The 14821-nt window shown below is 54.7% G+C and overlaps 1 protein-coding gene across 8 annotated transcripts in view; it reads left to right on the top strand.

Moving 5' to 3' along the window:
- The window catches only part of GPT (glutamic--pyruvic transaminase), a 46893-nt gene extending 32720 nt beyond the window's left edge, over positions 1–14173 (top strand). For 5 of the 8 annotated variants that reach the window (XM_084854757.1, XM_084854754.1, XM_084854756.1 and 2 more), the window contains 7 exons: positions 510–753; positions 2828–2907; positions 3464–3600; positions 3842–4016; positions 7692–7847; positions 10216–10328; positions 11275–14173. In XM_084854757.1, coding sequence (XP_084710883.1) covers positions 510–753; positions 2828–2907; positions 3464–3600; positions 3842–4016; positions 7692–7847; positions 10216–10328; positions 11275–11398 — 1029 coding nt within the window. In that variant the 3' untranslated portion in view covers positions 11399–14173. Of the gene's footprint in view, positions 1–509; positions 754–2827; positions 2908–3463; positions 3601–3841; positions 4017–6690; positions 7663–7691; positions 7848–10215; positions 10329–11274 lie in introns of those variants that run through there. The other 3 variants (XM_084854760.1, XM_084854759.1, XM_084854755.1) reach the window with 2 other exon arrangements.
- Positions 14174–14821: the final 648 nt, after the last annotated feature.

The raw sequence follows: 14821 nt of genomic DNA, 5'->3' as shown, positions 1-14821 counted from the left end.
CCCTTACCATCAGGACCCAGCCAGAACGAGGTTCACCGTGGGCCAGACTAGCCGTGCCGTTAACTGCGGGGAAACGGGCGCGATCTGTCTCTCCGAAGCTGCTGTTTGCATCGGGACTGAAGGCGGCGTTGGCTCAGTGACGCGTCCTGGACATGCCAAGAGCAGCTTTGGAGAGGCAAATGTTGTCTGGCGAGTGGCAGGGAGAGACACCGCTGCGCTCCTCCTCCTCACCCCACCCGCGACATGGTCCCACAGCGCCTGCTCCAGCTCCTGCTGGCTGCTATTTACATGACAAAAACATGCATGTTAATTAAGCATCCTGTCTAGTTTGGCCCTTAGCCTAATATGGAACGACCCCTTTTTCCCTGTGAGGTTTTGTGCCGCAGGATTGCCCCGGAATTGCCATTCATTTGCCTTGAAAGTTCAAGGCCCGGGAATGGGTTGTGGGTGAGCGGGTGGGCGTGCGCGCAGCTCTGTTAACCCCCCATTCCCTCTTGCTCTGCCCCCAGACCATTCTGAAGCTGCTGGTGTCGGGGGAGGGGTGCTCCCGCACTGGGGTGATGATCCCCATCCCCCAGTACCCCCTCTACTCAGCAGCGCTGGCAGAGCTCAATGCCGTGCAGATCAACTACTACCTGGATGAGGAGAACTGCTGGGCCCTGGACGTCGGGGAGCTGCGGAGAGCGCTGGGCCAAGCCCGGGAGCACTGCCACCCTCGGGCCCTGTGCATCATCAACCCGGGCAACCCGACCGGTAGGTGTCCGAGGTGCGGTGGCAGGAGAGCATGCATCCCGGCTGGCCCTGATGGGAGAGCAGCCCAGAGCGCCATGAATTCATCTGGTCCTGGAGGATGGAGCCCAGAATGTTTCCCTCCTGCGTGGTGCTGGACCCAGAAGGAGGAAGAGCAACGTCTGGCCTCTCCCTCCATCGTTCCGTCCCTGCCTGCTCTGCTCTCGCCCTTGTTTCCCGAGACTTGACTTAAGAGAGGGATGGCTGGCTGGGGATGTTGGGCATTACAGTTCAAGACACCTGGAGGGCCCCAGGCAGTAGCATAGTGGCCAATCCAGAAGTGCAGGGACCCTTCGTGAGAGCCACAGCCACGCCCCCTTCTAAGATTGCACAACCGTGTAAGATATACAGCCTTCAACGGGGATCCAGAAACAGTGCAGCTGAGAGCAAGGCGGGGTGGACGGCCGAGAAAAAATGCAGGGCTGTTAAAATCTTTTTCACCCACCCACTCACTCATTCACAAATATTTTAGGTTTTCAAAATAAGGTACTCCATGGAAGCCTCACCCTCTCAACTCAGCCCTCATGGACAGATCCTTTCTCACTTAAACAGCCCCCCTGCACACTCCCTTAGCGCCCCAACATTACCACTAGGCTTCCCTAAGCTCCTTCATTGTATCTCCCAACTCCCGCTCCAACAGAAACGTCCACACACCCAGCTGGATTGAACTACACACACACACACACACACACACACACACACAGTGGTGTAGTGGTAAATTTGGAAATGCAGGAGCTCGTTGTGACAGTCTCCAAGGGCAGTCCAACTATTTCAGGCCGCTGTGTCCATCCATATCAACAAACCAGTTCCAGGAGTTTTCATCTCCACCAGGAGCACGTCTTTGGTAAAGCGAATGGGTCTTAGTTGCCCATTCCAGACCAAGTCATCCCAAAGACTTTGCATTCCAACATGGAACAATATATTGTTGCCTGGAAAACCCATTCCCCCCACAGCTACAGTGAGGATCGCAGCTAAGCTCAGAGGAGCTGGGCATTCTGAGGGGGCTGGCAGATGATGTCAGAGTCCCTGCTCATGGAAAAGTGCCAGGGCTGCGGCCCTGCGAGCCCCGCCTCCACAACACCACTGGCCCCAGGATGGGGCAGACTGCCCAAGGGCTTTTTGGAATGACCAAGGCAGCCTGAAGCTCTTTCCCAAAGGTTGTTGCCACAGTTAAGATGCAGAGATGGCTATCCTGAGAGAACGGCCCTTTGTCTCTCCCAGTTATCATACACGCCTGTGTTCTCCCGGGCTCTGCTACAGACCTGGCCCAGGCACCAACCCCCTCCCAGTGGTCAGACTCTGCAAGTCCCCTTGGCCTCACCTTGCTGCGAGGGCTGCAGAGGCACGAAGCTTGCGAGCGTTGGGGCGAGGTGCTGTGGAGTGGCTGTGCCCCCTGAAAGACCCCCTCCTGAGGCAGACTGGCACAGTTGGGCATCTTTTGTCTCCGGCGTGCCGGTGGGGTCATTCGGCTTTCCATGCGCACTCCTTCTGAAAGCGAAACTGTGGGCAATCTTTAAAATAACACATGCGCTGTGATTGAAATCGCGTAACACCCCTAGACTAGGCCAGATAAAACTGGGTCCAAACCCAGCCTGCGGGCCTCCTGTCAGCCCTCCCTAGTCTCTGTACAAAGGCCGGATGCCAGGATGTTTCTGCTCCCGCCCTTGCTTACTCGCTTGGGTCGTTCACAGTCCCTCTGTGTCTCCAGGGGATTTGGCAAGGCCGCCCGCCAGAGATGACAGCTCTGCCGTAGTTTACATGGTAGTTTATCCTGGAACGAAAGAGAGGGGAGTGACGAGCCCCGGGTCTTGCCAGGGGCTGCTGACCTTCTTTCAGCTCACTTCTGTGGCATAAGTGAGTTGAGGGGCTGCTAATCCAGGAGAACTGACTGTGTAAACAAGCCCTGAGCCTCGGGACAGCCGTGCCCCCAAATGCAGAGGAAGACGTCATCGGCTCCCTGGCAGCTCCCTCGGTGAACCTCTCCCTCCCTCCCTCCCTCCCTCTCTCTCTCTCTCTCTCTCTCTCTCCCCCACCCCAGGACAGGTTCAAAGCCGCCAGTGCATTGAAGACGTCATCCACTTTGCTTGGGAAGAGCAGCTCTTCCTCCTGGCTGATGAGGTAAAGGTTTCGGATTCTCCCCTTCCTCCACTAACTCAGGGGGCCAAGGCCAGGTGGTCTCCCTGCTGGGAAACGGGGGCCCCGAGCCAGCAGAGGGCATCCTGGTCTTCCGGGAGGTGCAGTCGGAGTGCAGCCATGCCCAGCCCCCTAATGGCTTCTTGCTCTGGTATGGTTTGGATCAATCTTCCTCAACTTAGCGCTCTCCAGATGTTTTGGACCACAACTCCCATCAGCCCCAGTGAGCATGGCCAATGGTTGGGGGTGATGGGATTGCACCCCCAAACATCTGGAGGGTGCCAGGTTGGGGGAGGCCGGGACTCTGGATTGTGCTGCCACTTTAGAGCAGCCTCCCCCAGCCTGCGCCCTCCAGATGTGTGGGACTGCAACTCCCATCGGCCCCAGCCAGCATGGCCAACAGTCAGGGATGATGGCCATACTCGCTGGGGATATGGGAGTTGCAGCCCCACACATCTGGAGGGAGCAGGCTGGGGAGGCTTTTGTGCTCCTGGGCCCTTGCTGCCCGCCAGCCAACGCCGCTGCGCTTCTTCCAACCCAGGTGTACCAGGAGAATGTGTATGCCGAGGGCTCCCAGTTCCACTCCTTCAAGAAGGTGCTCTTTGAGATGGGTCCCAAGTACGCAGAGAGCGTGGAGCTGGCCACCTTCCACTCCATCTCTAAGGGCTTCGTGGGCGAGTGAGTCACACGTCCCTTCTTCCACCCCCGTCGGGGCTCCCCTCCTCTGCCTTCAGGAAAGCAGAAGGAGGGAGAACCGGGCCTCTTCCTTGGCTTGGCTCTCCTCCGCCTGCGACCCAGGACGGAAACAGAGCCAGCAAACATGGGGCAATATAGTTTGAGGCTTGCATTCGTGCCTAACATATCCCAGAATGTTTGCCCAAAGCCCTTGGAGTCATCTCCCCTTCACTGGTCTTGACAGGTGCGGCTTCCGGGGCGGTTACATGGAGGTGATTAACATGGAGCCCGCCGTTCAGCAGCAGCTGTCCAAGCTGGTCTCTGTGCGCCTGTGTCCGCCGGTGACTGGGCAGGTCCTCCTTGATGTGGTCATGAACCGTCCGCAGCCTGGAGACCCTTCGTACCAGCAGTTCAGCCAGGTGGGTGAATCAGGGCATGGCGCTGCATATGGAGGCCGGGGGACGAACAGGGTGTGTGTCTCACTGCCATTCCAAGGGCCCAGCAGGCACCTCTGTCATAGAGTCATAGAAACATCACAGAATAGTAGGGTTGGGAGGGGCCTACAAGGCCATCAAGTCCAACCCCCTGCTCAGTGCAGGAATCCAAGTCAGAGCATCCCTGACAGAGGGCTGTCCAGCCTCGTCTTGAACGCCTCCAGTGTGGGAGAGCCCACCGCCTCCCCAGGCAATGGGTTCCATTGTCATATTGCTCTAACAGTCAAGAAGTTGTTCCTGATGTTCAGCCAGAATCTGGCTTCCTGTCACTTGAGTCCATTATCCCGCCCAATTTGGTGTCATCTGCAAATTTAATCAGCATTCTCTGGCACTTCCCGCGTCCTCCATGATTTCTCAAAGAGAATAGACAGCGGTTCTGAGAGTTCTTCTGCCAGTTCCTTTATTACTCTAGGATGCAGTTCATTTATTACTCTAGGATGCAGCCTTCTTGTCTCCCCTTGCTATTCTCTGGAACTCTGCATTCAATTGGATATATCTTCCCCTTTCTCCCTTGCTTTTCGCTTCCCTTCTTTCCTCAGCTACTTGTAAAGCCTCATCAGACAGCCACTTGGCTTTCTTGCATTTCTTTTTCTTTGGGATGGATTTCGTTGCTGCCTCCTGAACAATGTTACGGACCTCCGTCCATAGTTCCTCAGGCACTCTGTCTATCAGGTCTAATCCCTGAAATCTATTCCTCACCTCCACTGTATATTCAGAAGGGATATGATTGAGGTCATACCTGAATGGTTTCGTGGTTTTCCCTACGTTCTTCAATTTAAGCTGAAATTTTGCAATAAGAAGCTCATGATCTGAGCCACAGTCAGCTCCAGGTCTTGTTTTGACTGACTGTATGGAGCTTCTCCATCTTTGGCTGCAAAGGACATAATCAATCTGATTTCGATATTGACCATCTGGTGATGTCCATGTGTAGAGTCGTCTCTTGTGCTGTTGGAAAAGAGTGTTTGCTATGATCAGCGTATTCTCTTGGCAAAACTCTATTAGCCTTTGTCCTGCTTCATTCTGTACACCAAGGCCATGCTTGCCTGTTATCCCGGTGATTTCTTGACTTCCTGCTTTAGCATTCCAATCCCCTATGATGAAGAGGACATCTTTTTTTGGTGTTAGTTCTAGAAGGTGTTGTAGGTCTTCATAGAACCGATCAACCTCAGCTTCTTCAGCCTCAGTGGTTGGGGCATAGACTTCAATTACTGTGAGGTTGAATGGCTTGCCTTGGATTCGTACTGAGATCATTCTATCGTTTTTGAGATTGTACCCCAGTACTGCTTTTCCCACCCTTTTGTTGACTATGAGTGCTACTCCATTTCTTCTAAGGGATTCTTGCCCACAGTAGTAGATATAATGGTCACCTGAATTAAATTTGCCCATGCTTGTCCATTTTAGTTCGCTGATTCCCAAGATGTCAATGTTCAGTCTTGCCATCTCATGTTTGACCACCTCCAGCTTACCTTGATTCATTGATCTGACATTCCAGGTTCCTAAACAATATTGTTCTTTACAGCATCGGACTTTCTTTTCACCACCAGACACATCCACAGCTGAGCGTCCTTTCGGCTTTGGCCCAGCCGCTTCGCTCTTTCTGGCGCTACTTGGAAATACCCTCTGCTCTTCCCCAGTAGTATATTGGACACCTTCCGACCTGAGGGGCTCATCTTCCGGCGTCATATCTTTTCGCCTTGTGATACGTTCCATGGGGTTTTCTTGGCAAGAATACTGGAATGGGTTGCCAATTCCTTCTCCAGTGGACCACATTTTGTCAGAACTCTCTGCAATGACCTGTCTGTCTTGGGTGGCCCTGCATGGCATAGCTTATGGCTTCACTGAGTTACGCAAGCCCCTTCACCACAACAAGGCAGTGATCCATGAAGGGGATCAGGCAGGCGACCCACCCCTAAAAACACAACAAAATCCCCCAGAAATTAAAACAAAAACAAAAACAAAACAAAAAAAATAAAAACCCCCTTAAAAATAATGCCAGGCAGGAGTCCACCAGGGAAGGCCTGGTGTTGGTGGCAGAGGCAGGCACGCCTCTTACCTGGTGGTGGTAGCTTCCCCTGCGTGCCCTGGCTGTCCCAGGCCACCTCAGCCAACCAGCTTATGTAGCCCCTCCAGGAAGGGGCAGGTGGAAGCAGCACAGCTAGCTCGGTACCTGGGGGCCTGGTCCTGCAGGGACTGGCGGTCTGCCAGGCAGAAGTCCGCAGGGAAGGCCTGGTGTTGGTGGTGGCAGCGGTGGCAGCAGCAGCAGCAGGCCCAGCAGCAGCAGGTATGCCTCTTCCCCAATGGTGGCAGCTTATATCCTTCAAGTGCTGTATTCCAGTCATGAGAGTCATCCCACCAAGTCTCAGTTACACCTATCAGGTCATAATTTCCCTGCTGTATTAAGAGTTCAAGTTCGTTCTCTTTGTTTCCCATACTCTGGGCTTAGTATATAGACATCGAAGACCATGTGCTTCATAGTCTGGCTTTCTTCCTACATGTGTCTGAAGACTATTATTGGGTGCTATCAGAGCTGTTCTCTCTGTTGCAGTGCATGTGCCTATGTCCATTGTTACCCCCAACATTACATCTCCCTTCCCCGTAGGATTCAGTTTAAAGCCCTCCTGATGAAGTTCTTCATGCTGTGGCCAGACACATTCTTCCCAGCCTTTGTGAGGTGCAACCCGGTATTAAATTAAATTAAACATTAAATACCAGAAACTCTGGTCCAATAATTATTTTCAAACACCAAAATGATTAAAGGAGGTTGTGGTAACATTGGCATGATGTAATGTTGTTTAAAACAGGGCTTAGGTTTAGGGCTAGCTTAAGGGCCGCTTCACATCATCATCAAGCTGGTGTGGTGAGCATGCCAATTAATCAGTTCTGGGCTGAGTTGTTCTCATGATGAAATGGTTGTGGAACCACTTCACAGACGTGAGGTATCTAAGCTCTCATGACTGCATACAGAGCTTCCATGTTCAGTGGCAGAATATCTGAGATTACTGGATGCTTTGTGCCCTGCTTGTGAGCTTGCTAGAGGCATCTGGCAAGGCAATTTGTTCTTATGTTCACTGTCGGCACGGCTCACAACTCAAGCCACATTTTAGGGCGCTGTTGCAAAGGCTGCTGGAAGGGAACGGTGTTCTTGTGAGCGCTCCATGCTTTCCAGCCAGTCTGTGCTGAGGTGCCTGCAGGGGGCTCGCCAGGTGCATGTTGCTGCCACCTGCTGACCTCAGCCCCAGCTGGCACTGTGCACATCGTGGTGGCATGCAGATGACAGATAGCACATGGCAGCATGGAAGTGGTGCCGGCTGTGCAGGGCTTAGAGGATTGTGGGAACTGGCCCAGAGTTGTGCAGCGGCGGGTTGAACGGCCATCAAGTTGTGAGTTGTGCTAATGGTGAATTAGCATCGTACAGCCAGCAGAACTCAGGCCTGATCAATCCAGCACATATTCCCAGTTTGCTGGTTTGGTTTCATGAAGGGGCCCCCATGTGTCTGGTCCTGCTCACAGGCAGGATCAAGGGCTGGATTGCCCATCAGAGCCCTTTTCTAGATGCTTTGCTCTCCCTCTCTGCCCTCACCTGTGGGCCTCTTCTTGCAGGAAAAGCAGGCAGTGCTGAGTGCTCTGGCCAAGAAGGCCCGGCTCACGGAGGAGACCTTCAATCAAGCCCCTGGGATCCGCTGCAATCCAGTGCAGGGGGCCATGTATGCCTTCCCCCGAATTCACCTGCCACCTCGGGCTGTGCAAGACGCACAGGTAAGGCTTCCCCTCCCCGGTCTTCCCTAACAAGGTGCGCCATCCCAATTGGCCCCACATTCACTGCTGACATCTCCAGTTAGAAGGATATCCTTTAGCATGGCTGGGAAAGAGCCCTGGAGATCAGCTCCCAGTCAGAGCAGATAACAGGGCCAGAGGTGAGCCAAGGGTTTGCTAGGAACAAGGCAGCTTCTGACCTCCAGACATCTGCACAGGCCTCTCAAGGTTGGCAGAATCCGTTGAGTGGGTTCCACTCCACGGTCCTGTCCATCTTGTGGCATGTAGGGCTGTCCCTGCACCCGGGGGAGGGGGGGGGGGCTTTCTGTACCAGCTGACAGCCACTCAGACACAATGTTTCCTCTTCTTTTTATTAATTTCAAAAAGTAAGAAATTATGAAGCCATATACTGGAGGAGACATATACATTTACAGGGCATAGCTAAAAGGAGTTGACAACTCTTAGAAATAAAGAAAAACCATTGTTTTTACAGGATTAAGCCATTCCACGTTATCACAAGGGAACAGACTAATGATTTCTCATTGTTGTATTTAAATATATAATATTTTTACTGATAGGCCTCCAAAGTGGCATGCAATATAAAACAAATATGATAGAATAGCCAAAAATACAAAAATATACGTTAATGCTGTTAATAAAATAAACACACTAAGGGCACAATCCTATGCATGTTTAGACAGTTTAAACTGTTTTAAAAGTTTCAACTTTTTTTTCTGTCTAAGCCTGCATAGGATTTTGCCCAAAGCAGCAAAAGATTCTCAGCATCCAAATCAAAACACTAAGCCAGGAGCTAACAGTGCTCCTAACCAAAGGCACAATGAAAGAATGTGTTTTTTACCATTTGTTGAAATGCCAGGGGAGTCATCTGGGGGAGCGAGTTCCAAAGGTGCCAAAACAGTAAAGGCCCTGTCCCATGTCTTTCTGCACCCCCATGCCCCCGACAGCTGGCAAGACACAGAACAGAGCCCACTATGTCATTCATTGCCCTGGGCCAGCGAGCAGGTTTGTGTGGCAGAAGGTGGCCCTTGTGATCCCAGGCCCCAAACCGTTGAGGGTTTTCAAGGCGACGATGACAGAGCAACACTAGGAACTGGCCCTGAAGCAAACAGTGACCCAAAGCTGATTAAAGCTGTGTGATGGGAATAGTGGGCCTCAGTCAGCACGCTGGGAGCCCTGTTCTGCACCTGTGGCAGTTTCTGAGCTTTTTTCAGAGGCTGCCCTGCGTGGTGCAAGCTGTGCTTGCACTGCTGGACTCATTGGCTTCACTTTGCACAGCCATGATGATCATGAGTGAGGATGAGGCCACTGTGCGCACCTGGCTTCTCTAGCAGGGGAGGTTCCAGAGGCTGCTCTTTGCCTGACGGCTGGCTTCCTTTGGAAGGAGAGATTGCTGGAGACTTACGGCGCTTTTGTCATAATATTTTGGATTACGGAAAAATATACAAGTTGGTCATAGCTGGAGACAGTCAGCACGGCTGTTCTACAAAGAGCGAACCCACTGCCCCGCCACAGAGGCCCAGAGAGGCAGCCCACCACACCGCGATGCTGTTCCACTTCCAGTCCACTCTCCCCTCTCCCTCAGCCTGTCCAAAGTGCTGCCCCCTTTTTCCTTTGCACTCAGGGCCCTTGCTTCCTCCCTCCAGCTGGAGGGAGAGGACTGAGTCACCTGCTCCAACTAATTCCTGGCCTTTCTGGGCCGTGGGCTGCTAATTTCTTTAACCAAAAATGTGGCTAGCACACTTGGTCCCTGACCATTACGGAACTTTAAGCAGTCGCTCTGGCTGCTTAACACCCTCGTCTCCTGGCCAAGCCCCAGGCTCATGCACAGCACTCTAGTAGTGACTCACAGTGCACGTACTCGCGTGCACACACACACACACACACACACGTCCTCCTCCTCTCATGGTGCTTCCAGATGAGCCTTTAGGTGCACCACTGCCCTGCCTCGTTCACGGAATTTTGCAGGAGGCCCAGACAAGATCATCAACCACTTGGAATCCTCCCATGTTTTCCCACTGCTTTGTCCCTCTTCTTTCTTGGTGCAGAAAATCTGTTAAGGAGGACAAGATAAAATAGCTGCACAAGGCCTCGTGACTGGTCCTGCCGGGAGCCCTCCATCTGGAAGCACCCAGGGAGCGCTGGACCACGTGGCCTCCTGTGGGGGCCAAGTGGAGCACGGTGATCCGGGCCCAGTCTGCAATGAGCGACTCTGCTCCGTTAGGTTCGGGCTGAGGGCGAGTCGCCGCTGGGCCCTGCCCTGCCAGAGCTTTGGCTGGTTCCCCCAGCTCCCCAGCGGCGCTCCCACACCCCTGAGTAACCCTCTTGTGCCCCTCCCCCGCAATTTCCCCAGGCACAAGGGCAGGCCCCAGACATGTTCTTCTGCCTCAAACTGCTGGAGGAGACGGGCATCTGTGTCGTCCCAGGGAGCGGCTTTGGCCAGAAGGAAGGCACCTTCCACTTCAGGTAAAGACCCTGCTGGTCCTCTGTGCCTCATCTGAGTGGGCCAAGTGGGCTGCACTTCCTGCTCTCTGGAGGCCAGGTCCCTCAGCCCAGCTCTCCAACCACTGCTCTTGGGCTGCCACGAACAGCCTTGCCAGAGTTCCCCCAAGAAGCCAACTGGGGCCCTCTGGCCCCTGAACCCCTTGGGATCATGGAGAACTCTTGGAGGACTGGCCAGCAGCCCATCTCCCATTCCATCCACAGTTGCCCTGCCCGAGGCACCAGCCCCATCACTATGCCTTGCCGCCGTGCCATGCCAAAATAAAAAGGGTCAGGGGAGCGCCAGGAAGCCAGGAAACGCCAGACTGTTTGCACAGCCCCTCAGTGCGTGGTGGCAGCAGGAGAAGGCCAGGCGGGACCATCCACAAGCTGGTGGCATGCAGTCCCGGACCACAGGCTGGCACTTGCTATTGACCACTGTGTGCAGCGTCCTTCTCCAACCTGGCACCTTCCAGATGTGTTGGACTACAACTCCCAGCTGGCTGGGGGTTGCTGGGAGCTGAAGTCTAGACTTACGGAGCGCTTGTATGGACTGACTTCAAGAGGGGACGAGACATCCAGAAATACTGGGAAACATCTGCCGGGTGCCACACCAGACACGGTCCGGGGGGAGGGGACATGAGGCGGGCGCTCGTAACTTCGAGGCTCGGCTGCCCAAGTGGGGAAGAGAGGGTGGGTTGAGCCCAGTGCCTCTGGGTCGCAAGGCACTGGGAGCCCTCGGAACATCTGGCTGCAGGGCCTCTGAGGGCTGCTTCTGTTCCACTCTGGCCTGGCTCCCGTGGGTCGCCCTGGCCAGGGAAGGGGGTATTGCCTTTGGCAGCAGAAGAGTGGGCTAGGTGCTCTTTGGGTCCCTTCCGCTCCCATGGTTCCATGTCCCTAAATGTCTCCTTCCTTGCTCTCTCCACCCCAGAATGACCATCCTGCCCCCCCTGGAGAAGCTCGAGGTGATGTTGCGGAAGCTGAGCCAGTTCCATGCCAGGTTCACCCAGGAATATTCCCAACTCCAGCTCAGGAGTGAAGGGGGAGGACAATAGGGAAGCCGGGGCACTCCTGGGGAGGGCGCTCTGCCCAGCTCACCTTCCAGTTTGCATGCCCCTCAGGCGCTCCAAGATCCCCCAACCACAGCGCCATCTATCAAGCAAGGGCCTGTGGCCAGCAGAGGCAGCTGCCCGTGGGCTGGGCGTGTTCCCCCAGTGCACCGTCTGGAACGCAGGGTGGCCCTGCTCCCCTAGGCCCACCCTGCCATGCCTCAGAGCCCCTGTCCGGCGGGTCATTCCCACCGGCCAGCTCTTCGCACCTGGGCTGCTGCTGTCCCCCCCAGCCTGGGCACGCAGGCCAAGGCCGGGCTGAGCCCAGAGGACGGAGCAGGCTGCCGGGCCGAATGCTGCCCCTCCCTGCTCGTGGCCCCTTTGCCCGCGATGCCAGCTGTGCCTTGCATTCCACGATTCCAGGGGAGAAAGCCGCGCCTTGGTTGCTGCCCGCCCCCTCCAGCCTGCCCAGGTCCCGTCTGGCTTCTCTGTTCTCCTGTGGATGTGGGGCAGGGGAGGGGCTGGGCCGTGGGCAGGGGCTTCTCGCTCTTCACACTGCTGGGGGTGAGCAGCAGGGCGGGCGGGCATCGCCTTCAGCCTACCCCAAAGTCCCCCTTCCAACCTGGACGTTGTACCCTGGTGCAGGGCGGCCATGGTGCTCCCCCCGCCCTGCGTGTCTGTGGCTCGGGGGGGGGGCAGCTGAGGATCAATAAAACCCACTTAATGAATGCTTTGGAAAGGGGGTCTCATCTCTGTGGGTCCCCAGGGACTGCGCCCACTCCGGGTGCCACCCCACAATGTGATGGGGGTGAGAACAGGAAGGTGGTGGGTGCAGAGTAATGAAGCAGGAAGGCCAGCTGGAATAAGCCGCGAAGCGGAGTCTTGGCCCGATGGTAGTCGGGAGTGCTTCTCTCCTCTGGACTCCACTTGCTCCAGGAGGGAGAGTGGCTGAGCGTGCCCACAGGGCTGCAAGGAGGCACCTGGGTCCCAGCAGTCTCGGGAGGGCGTCTGATGGCTGCTGTGCTGCATTTAGTGTCCCAGCTGGACAGCCCCTGGACCTTCTCCACCACCGCTTTGCCAGCAGAGACCACCCTGCTGGCTCCCAAGTCAGGCAAAGCAAGCAGGCAGGTTCGCAGAGAGCAAGGGAACATCTATACTATGGACTTAAACTAGCTTCCCCAGGGGTGCTCAGGAAATGGAGGGCGCCAAAAACAACAATGCCCCACCCAGAAAGAGAAGAGACACCAGCAGCTCTTTCCATGTATAGTGTAATGAGAGTAATGAAGAATTCCATGGGGGGCTGTCGGTGACTCTTACTTCCCCTGCATCAGGCTCGCCATCCCTGAGCAAAGGTGGGAACATCCACCCGGTCAGCTTCAGGTAGGTGGGTTTCTTTTTAGTGGGCGCAGAGGTGCGTCTGGCCTTCCTGCAGCATTTGCTCGATTTACAAACGTAGAGGCAATGCAGCCGTCGTGGGGTGGGGTGGGGGGCAGAAGCCAGCACAGAGGCATATGGGGCTTGTCTCCATCCTTCACACAGTTTGCCAAGCAACGGTGGTTTCATCCCATGTTGTTTCAGGTGGGTGTAATTTAGAAAAGAAAACTGCACATCACTGCCTGCACATCAGTGGCCAAGACACCCCAGAGCTATGGGGGAGAATGTCACTGCAAGTAGCAGGACACCGTTTTGGGACATGGCCGTTGAAATTACCTGGGGGCACCGCCTGTCCTGGGGAGTCAGTGGGGATACTTGACAATCAAATGCAGAATTAGGCTGATATTTGCAAAATGCTCCTCATGATCTCAGGCCAAGTATTCTCCTGCACAGTGCACAGGGAATGAATCCCATTAGATGGTATACGGAGCCATTCAGTTCCTTCTGATAACTCTCTTTTCCAAGGTATAATCAATTGTGCGTTGCCTGCCCCAGTGAGCTCTTCCAAACAGCTGAGCTGTGGCAATCACACACCCCTCCGCCACCGCCGCCATTCCAGTGTCTCTGAGAATGGGTGTTAGCACCAGAGTCTAATGAATGGATTCCTGAGATGGGGGAAGCATTCACTCATGTGTCTTCAGAACTCCTGCATCATTGGGTCATTTAGTGGCCACTGGAATGGCTTCCATTACTCAGTCAACCCCTGTAACCCCACCCCCACCCCGAAAAGCAGCCATTCATGGAGGAGGGGAAGGATGTATTCATGGGAAACCATCATGTGCCAGATGCTTCCTTGCATAGGCGGGACCTAACAACAGCAGGCTGAGACTCTGCTCCACTTGCCTCTCAAAAGGGAGCTGGAGCATTTCATAAACCCAAAGGCATACGGTCGGGGGCATTAATCAGACCCCTGTGAATGTCAATCATGTCAATATACACATGTCTGTGCTGTATCAGCACATCAGAGACGACTGGCCCTTTGGGAATTAGACAGGTTCCTGGAGGAGAAAGGTATCAATGTCCACTAGTCCTGATGCCTCCTCCGGTATCAGAGGCAATATGCCTATGTACACTTTTGCTGGAGAACATGGGTGGAAGGGAGCCTTGAACTCTTGTCCTGCTTGTGGGTTTCCCACAGGTAGGGATGTGCAAATCCACCCCTGTCTGGGGTCGGTGGGCGCCCACTGAAGCGCCACCCCTGCTCAAGCCCCCCCGGACCTGCGCTTGGGACCCCACGAGCTCGGCGAGCCACCTGCACTCACTCTGGACTCCCTCTGCAAGCGTCCGCCATTTTGCTGAGATTTTTAACCAAAAAAAGGAGCTTATTAAAAATGCACATATTTAAATATGCACACCTTTGGGCTGGGAAAGCTCAATCTATGCAATAGAGGCACAATACCTCTAATATTGCGTAGATCAAGCTTTCCCAGCCTGAATGTGTGCATATTTAAATGTGCACATTTTTAATTAGCTCCTTCTTTAGTAAAAAAAAAAGACTCGGCAAAATGGCAGGTGCTTGCGGATGGGGCCCAGGGTGAGTGCACAGAGCATCCAGGATGGTGTGAGTGGGGGCGAGTGAGGGCAGGGGTTGGCGGGTGCGGTCTGGGCCGGGGGGGCTGGCAGACTGTCAGACCCAGTTGGGCATCCACGCCACCCCTACCTGCAGGCAGCTGGTTGGCCACTGTGTGAACAGAATGCTGGACAAGATGGACCCTGGGCCTGATCCAGCATGGCTCTTGTGATATTCTTATGGCCTGTGCGCATCCTTGCTGGCTCCTCCTAGGTCAAGGAGCTGGTCTGTGACAAGGCTGCTGAAGCCACAGGGGAGCTGTCTGGCCAAGGCAGTGCACAGTCCTCGGAGCTCAGCGGAGGGAGGTGTTGCACTAGTGGTGGGTCATCTGCTGCTCCACCCTTTCCTGGAGCATCAGCAGGCCCCCGACTGAGCGCATGCCTCGGTTCTTATGTCCTTCCCTGGAACAGGGCTGTGGGATGTGA

The sequence above is a fragment of the Heloderma suspectum genome, chromosome 4 (genome assembly GCF_057233095.1).
Source record: "Heloderma suspectum isolate Gila_16-S chromosome 4, 16-S_ref, whole genome shotgun sequence".
Classification (NCBI taxonomy): Eukaryota; Metazoa; Chordata; class Lepidosauria; order Squamata; family Helodermatidae; genus Heloderma; species Heloderma suspectum.
The sequence above is the reverse complement of the archived record's forward strand: the minus strand, read 5'-3'. Positions and strand labels throughout refer to the sequence as shown.